The sequence below is a fragment of the Diospyros lotus genome, chromosome 5, assembly GCF_014633365.1.
Source record: "Diospyros lotus cultivar Yz01 chromosome 5, ASM1463336v1, whole genome shotgun sequence".
Taxonomy (NCBI): Eukaryota; Viridiplantae; Streptophyta; class Magnoliopsida; order Ericales; family Ebenaceae; genus Diospyros; species Diospyros lotus.
Genome location: NC_068342.1, coordinates 1233300 through 1240687, shown reverse-complemented (window position 1 = coordinate 1240687; position 7388 = coordinate 1233300). Strand labels below are relative to the sequence as shown.

At 36.0% G+C, this 7388-nt stretch overlaps 1 protein-coding gene across 2 annotated transcripts; it reads right to left on the bottom strand.

Moving 5' to 3' along the window:
* Positions 1-1937: 1937 nt before the first annotated feature.
* Positions 1938-7181, bottom strand: LOC127802358 (aspartic proteinase A1-like). 2 transcript variants are annotated; one of them, XM_052338117.1, is made up of 14 exons: positions 7054-7181; positions 5734-6091; positions 5592-5652; positions 5385-5479; positions 5181-5293; positions 4877-5045; positions 4738-4777; positions 4585-4649; positions 4322-4435; positions 4171-4235; positions 3730-3886; positions 3523-3642; positions 2482-2570; positions 1938-2340 (listed from the first exon to the last, which is right to left on the bottom strand). In XM_052338117.1, exons 2-14 carry the CDS (start codon positions 6076-6078, stop codon positions 2256-2258), a joined length of 1518 nt encoding a protein of 505 aa, XP_052194077.1. In that variant the 5' UTR covers positions 6079-6091; positions 7054-7181; the 3' UTR covers positions 1938-2255. The 2 variants fall into 2 exon arrangements, with proteins under 2 accessions (XP_052194077.1, XP_052194075.1); XM_052338115.1 differs by having other exon boundaries at positions 6942-7097.
* Positions 7182-7388: the final 207 nt, after the last annotated feature.

The following is a 7388-nucleotide window of genomic DNA, read 5'->3' as shown; positions in this document are numbered from 1 at the left end:
TTGTCCAATTTGAACATATAATATTTTATTTGTTATTTTATATTTCATGTTCCAAAAATTTTAAGTAATCTGAAATGTAGGTCATCAACATGGTAATAAAAAACATAATTAGAAATAAAAATAATTATTTGGGATAATTTCTTAAAATCATATATAAATTGACAAATAAAATTTATATGAGGGACGAAAACATCTCAAAGTCTAGTTTTAACATTTTAAAAATGTTTTTATTTTCAAAACATCAAATAAAGCCAGAAAAAAAAAAACATTTTTCATGCTAATTATGCAATTTTAAAAATGTAGGCTAATTATGTAATTTTAAAAATATTTTAAATATTATTTTATAATATTAAAAACATATTGAATGCATTTTTAAATTTAAAAACACATTTTTGGCCACAAAAGGATGAAAAATTCTAGAAAGTCCGACGGGCTTTCCAACGAGATTATCGAAAAGGGATAAAAAGATAATTTTGCCCCTACACCGTGCTCTCTCCTTCCCTTCCCATGGATTTGCCCCGCTCTTGCTGCTCTCGCCTCCCCTACCATGGCTGCTACTGTCGCCTCGCCGCCGCGCAACTGTTGGCGAGGCGAGGCGATTATGGTAGAGATGCGACAGAAACGAGACGAGGCGACGATAGTGAGGCGCGACGGCGAGGCGACGACAACGGCCATGGCAAAGGAGGCGAGAGCAGTAGAGGCGGGGCAAATCCATGGGAGGGGAAAGAAAGAGTAGGGCATGAGGCAAAATTGTCTTTTTGCTCATTTTCTGTGAGTCGAGCTATAGGCTTGTCGAGCTCTGTAGAACGACTTCAAACAGATTAGAAACCCAAAAAAAAAAAAAAAATCCACCATTAATCTGATTAATTTTTATCCTCTAAAATTAATTTTTTTTAATTTTTTAAAATTTATTTAAATGTATTATAAATTTTATATTTTTTAATTAAATAATTATTTTATAAAAATTTAATTTATAAAAAATCTTAATTTTTTTTATTCACACATTTTATTTCTTATCTTTTAAAAAAATTACCATTTTTCTCTTTCCATTTCGCATTTTACCCGTTTCTCTTATTAGGGGGTGTTTGTTAACCAAGAGATATGGGAAGTATTCCGGATGTTTGGTATTTCTAACGTATTTGTTAACCTTATCTGACCATTTTCGAAAAAGCCCTCACGTAACCTCTTATCTTCCCCTTTCAAAATAAATTTATCTGACCTCCCCCTCGGATAAATTTATCTTGCTCTTTCAAGATAAGATTGAATTACTTATCTGCCCCTTGTAAGATAATTAATGTCATTTAGTGTATTTTAAAATTTTAAATTTATTAAAAAATCTTATTTATTTAACTCTTATAATTAATATTTTATAATATATTTTTAAATTATTATATATTTTGACAATTTTTAAAATTTAAATAACATTATTCATTTTATTAATTTTTAAAATTTAAATTTTTCTCTCTATATATATTTTATTTAACTCTTTTCAACTCTTTTTAAATTTATTTTTAGACGTGAATTTGAAAAATGAAATATTATTTTTAATTTTAATCTTAATATTTTTTAACAATTCATATTAATCATAAAATACTATTTTAATCATAAATTTAATAATAAAAATATTTTGATAAAAAAAAACCCTTATATTAGTATTTATCATATATATTAACAAACACATGAAAAGAAAAAATACAATTATCAATAAATTCTAAAAAATTTAACAAATAATCTGATAAAAATCTTAAAATGCTTCCCTGACCTTATCTTGATCATTCCATATCTTGATCCAAAAAATATTTCAATCTTATCTTGATACTACCTTATCGTATTCATTTTAACAAACACCACTTAAGATATAAGGGTATATAAGAGACCAGCTGGTGCTCCAAAATTAGAAGCGCTGCCAATGTTCATGTTTCCATGCAATTTCTCTCTTTCAGCAGCAAAGCTAGAACAGATTGTAATAAAACAGAAACACGTGGATTACAGCAGGGTCAAAGCCAGAGTCAGTCACGAGGTATCTGCAGCTGCATTGCTGCCTGTACTCACTGAAGTAACTAACATTCGTTCATCTCCAAGCACCACACATCATACATAATAAGTACAAAATGATGGCCAATAGTTACGTGGAAACAAAGCCATCACCAGGTTTATGAAGCATCATCATCTACCATTATAGTTCACAACAGCTCTCTCCAGCATCACCCAAGCAAACTGTGGATGTCTGGTTACAGTTTCGAGGCAGCCAGGCTCTAAGCTGCTTCGGCGAATCCCACTTGGAGGTTCCCATAGTCGAAAACTGTATGGTACACCCCCATGAACACATCTCCAAGAATCCTGGATCAAGCAAGCACTTTTCAGTACTGTTTCTAGACCATCTTCTGTATATCTATTACTGCAGTTATATGTTTTAATTTTTTTTTTCTTTTTGTAGCTTTGGATTGTGCGCGCAACAGAGCACGGGTCCAGATGACATACCACAGGGGGCCGCGAGGCGGAGAAACATCCAAAGCTGCAAAGCCGCTTATGCAGACAGTAGCAGGGCCATCTCCAGTTTTCAGAACATACTGAAATAATGCAAGTAGTCATGGGGGTAAAACAATGAGAAATGTGATAAATGGAAATGCTTGCAAGTGCAGCCAAAATGATAAAAATCTGATGTCAGATAAACATGAGTGGCGAGCTAGAATCTATGCAGCCGAGATCCCACATAGAGGGATAAACCGATAAAAGCTTGATATATGTTCTTTTGTGATTAAGTTGTTTTGTAGGAACCAAGTATTGCATTTGTATGCTTAATACTCCATAGCATTGAAAAGTTCTATGCAATTGCCCATTAATGTCATCATTTTTTCCCACTACAAAATTAAATGTTATTATGTAAGCTTATTCATTATATATTTTTTAAGTATATACCATATTATGTAGAATTGAGAGATTTTTTCCCTCTTCCAGTAGGATCTTACCATCTTCTTGATCCCATGATCCAATCCTACATCCCTCCAAGGTAAACTTCCAATTTTGACAACCACGATCTATCTTACTGTAACTATAGTAATTTGAAGGGATCATTTGTCCTGCGCGGGCTCAGTGGCACATGAGAGCATGAAACTTGGCAGCAATAATACAGTTGTTCCTTTGCGATTGGACAGTTAAAGGTTCGGAGTTCTCGAAACAACCTTTTTGCAAAAATACAAGGGAAAGTCTCTGAACAAAAAACCAATCCTCCCCTGACTCTCGCAAAGCAGGTAGCCTCATGCACTGGAGATTCAGTTGCATATGGGCACTGCAGTAACCATCGGCTTCTTAAAATTTTAGTTGGTGTCTGTTAGAATTTATAGTATCTCAGAATATTGATTAACCCAGACTCCAAAATGTAACCATTTCTAATTCTCTCATCAGGAAAGCTTAGTAAGCTGACAAGTTGTCACAGTCAATCACAAGCTGAGCAAAGCATGATTAGTTTATGTAGTATATAAAAATTTAAAAGAAATTTAATAAGATGAAATAAGATTAGACCTGTTCAGGAGTGAGGCTGAATTCCCTCCGTCCAATGGTGAATGTAACATTTGGCATCTTTGACAATCTATTGCAGTCAATTGCTGATTCTCCCATTGGGCTTGGGATGCTGTCACAAAGCTGTTGAACATGAAAATATTAGGTGTACCACAACCAATAAACACGGGTAACCTTACAAACAGAGGTCACATTTCTGTCATAACTGACCTTATTCACATAGTCAAGCACCCTGTCCTTTGTTTCCTTCTGTTTCAGCTGATTCTGGATCCAAACAACAAGCATCTCACAAGCAGTGCACATGAGATTATCCTTAGCGGCAGGTTTCTCCTTGTTCCCTTCTTCGACTACCATCTCAATATTAGCACTGTAAAGAATTAAGCTCAAGCATCAGCTCAAGCTAATGTAAGGCCATAAATTTCCAACAAACAAGCAGGGCACATAAGACCATCCTTAACCCACAAACAATGTTGCATTTCAATTAGAATGCTACGCTAGGGAGCATACAACAACAATAACATATCCAGCTTTTATCCCACTAAATGCTACGCTAGGGAGTATATCTTAGAAAAATTTTAGGCAGAATAAAGACGGCCTAAGGCGTGCACTAGAGTGAGAATAACTTGGCAGAAGCATCAATGGCTTCCTAACCTTTCAGACTGAGCCCCCTTGAAAATGCATAAACCGACTTGTGAACACACTTGGTCTGGTAGCACCTGCAGATTGACATAGCACTCTCTTAAGGCCTTCTATTGAAGTTGAAGTAGATAATACAAAGAAACTAGACTTTTGAAGAACAAACCCCGGAAACTAAAAGATCCCATATCGTATCCCAGTATTGGGTAACAACTTCTTTACACTCCATGCTCACTACTCCTTCTGCTCCAATAGCATGGTTGACTTGAGTGATGACAGCCTGAGATCAATCAGCTAATGAGACATATATATAAGGGAAAAACAGAAACAAAGATAATTAATCAATCCTCTGAGAATATATGTGATCTTAATGTAGAGATTTATTTGTTTCTGTATGAATTAGTTGTCAAAAGCTAGAGAAGCACACACAGTTGGACCGATAAGCAAGGATGTTCCAGAATCCACGATAGCAGCACATCCACCCTCACAAAAACCTTTAAGAACACAGGATATAGAGTTCAGTCTTGGGGCTTAAAATTCATGATCTGTTACAAATTGGTGTACATATGTGCAAAAGCTTACCAGTTGAAGAGGTTCCAATTAGAAAATCTCCCATTTCAAACTGAAAAATATACAAGAAAGCAACAAATCAATTTCTTAACCCCCAAAAAAGTTGCTGGTGTATGGCTCTGAAAACAGAAAAAGCTTAATCTTTACGCACTTGCCAGTAACCCTTTTGAGTGATGGGAGCATAAGTATGGTCCCCCTTGAAATGCTTCTTATCGACACCACCAAAAACGATCTCCCCACCCTCTTTTGCATTTGAATCCCGATTAAGCCAGAAAGAGAAGACTTCGTCTTCTACAAGGCCTTGTTCCACCATATTGTACCTGCACTCTCACCGCGATTCAGTGTCTAAGATTTTGAAAACACAGAAAAATAGGGGAATTAAACTACATAATTTCTTTGTCATTGAAATGAAGAATTCAGGAAAACTCTTTAGCAAAAACTCTATAAAACAATACCAGACTGGTACTACATCCCCAACAGCAATTTCCTGAAAGCCAAGGCCAAATATTCCATCAAACTTTCCTAGTACAAATGTAAGGCTTCCTTCCCTTTTAGCCTCCATGAAAACCTGAAAAGAAAAGAATTAAGTGTCTCCCATCACCAAAAGCAGAGTCACTAACCAATTTCATACTAGAGCTCAGAAAAGAACCAGAACTCACTTGATCTTTGACCACAAGATCACCAACTTCAACATTATCTTGACTAGTGAAGCCAGAAACTGATCCAGAACCATAATGTATTGAAAGAGTATTTCCTGAAGCACAAATAGATAAGAGAGTTTGAGCACATACCTACAAATTACATCAAACAACTTATAATTGAGCCACCTAGACTAAGAATTAAAGGCAACAGGTTAATAGTTTTACCAATTTCTTGATATGTTTTGGACTTGGTGTGCTTGTACTTGTGATGGAACAAGCAAGAGAGCTGCATGTAGTCTTGATTTAGTAACTAATTAGTCAAGGAGGGAAATATGAGTTTGCAAAGCTTGGTTTTAATAGAACTTACAGAAAATATGCACTTTGATGAGGGAACCCAGAGATTGGAACTGCCAGTATCAAATATGACGGTGAATTTCTGTGGGGGTGTACCAATACTAATCTCTCCATAGTATTGAGCATCCAAATAGTTCTTCAGATATACTATGTCAGCATCCTTACTATGTAGATGCATGCTGTTTAAAACCTTCCCATTGTTGCCTTCCAGACTAGCCATCCTAGCAGCCTTAATGCCCTGAAGGTCCAAGGGTCGCTTCTTTAAACCAATTCTAACTAAACCATGGCAGGAAATGGGAGCAAACGAGCATGTCAGAAACAGTATACAGAGAGCCCCCAGGAGATACTTGTGCACCATTTTGGAGAAATCCCTGGTGGATAACAAACAAAAGTAAGTTCAGAAGCATCCGCTTTGCATGGAAATAAAGCAGGGGTAGGAAATTAGGAAGAAGGCGGTGGCACATCTGTGCTAAGCCCACATGAATAAGTACAAATTTGATTAGCGAACAGTCGACTTTAAAATTAAGGTTAGTCCTTGAGGAGAGAACTCAATAAGGTAACAGCCTTAGTTATTAGGTATAATTGAATCGTGAAGCATACTACTGCACCAACCGCAGTAATCATCTAACACTGATCTCTCTTTACTGCTATCATCACTAATAATCTCAGGACAAGCAGTATGCTGACCACTTTGATGAATCAGTGAGGAAGTGAAAAGAACCCCTCTTGATTATTTTTGCCTTTAGTTTCAGAGTTTTCGACTTTTGTATTTTAACCTTGTCTAAAAGGCAAGTCAAGCCTAAAGGGAAGAAACCCTGAAAAGAAAAAAAGAAAAATAAAATTTATTGCAGTTGGGTCTAGGAATCTCCGAATAAAAGATTACATAGAACTGTGGATCGGCCAGGGAGAAAGGAGAACAAGATCAAGGGTTCCAATTTAACGGCAACTAAAACTCTACTTTCATCTACAGAGCCATCCAGAAAATATATAGAGCATATGCAATCAAATACCCAAAAAATTACTTGACAATATAGTGACATGAAAGACACATACAAGCCCTACCAAACCCATATCTGAAAATCAAAACTCTTTCAATCATAGCAAGCTTCCCCTCCAAAATAAGAGAAACGGCAAATTAAAGGTGTAAGGAAAAACCAGCCAAACCCCATTAAAATTATGTCGGATGAAATCAAACCAAAGCGAGCTACAGAGACAACATACACGTGAAGAAATCAAGAGCATGAAGAACAGATCATAACCCAAAAACACACTGAAAAAATCAGGAGAGTTCTTGGAGGGGTTGTTGTTGTTGATGAGAAGAAGTCAAACAAACCTCCGGTTGAGTGTGGATGAAGCTGGTGATGATGCTCCTAGAGAGACACTCAAGAGACTGCAGGGGAACGAGAGGATAGTGTGTGGGCAGGATATTTATTCCCAGATGGTTGATTTTCTTACTTTGTCCGGACCCAAATAAATTAGTCATCGGAATTTAGACAACGATTGACACGCGAGGTACAAGAGTTTTTGCAAGCCACGCGCGTGTTGGCGCGTGCAAACCCATTAAAGCTACGCGTAACCAAATTGCTAATATATAATAGTTGTAGATACAAGTTGATTTCTTTTAATTCAATTTTATCTCAATTATATAAATTTAATTAATATTAAATA

Excerpts from the sequence above, each read along its gene's own strand:
- LOC127802358 (XM_052338117.1), bottom strand. The coding sequence starts at position 6,078 with ATGGTGCACAAGTATCTCCTGGGGGCTCTCTGTATACTGTTTCTGACA. Across the intron at positions 5,294-5,384 it reads ATCTTGTGGTCAAAGATCAA|GTTTTCATGGAGGCTAAAAG; the intron begins GTGAGTTCTGGT and ends TTTTCTTTTCAG. Across the intron at positions 4,236-4,321 it reads GGGATCTTTTAGTTTCCGGG|GTGCTACCAGACCAAGTGTG; the intron begins GTTTGTTCTTCA and ends GTCAATCTGCAG.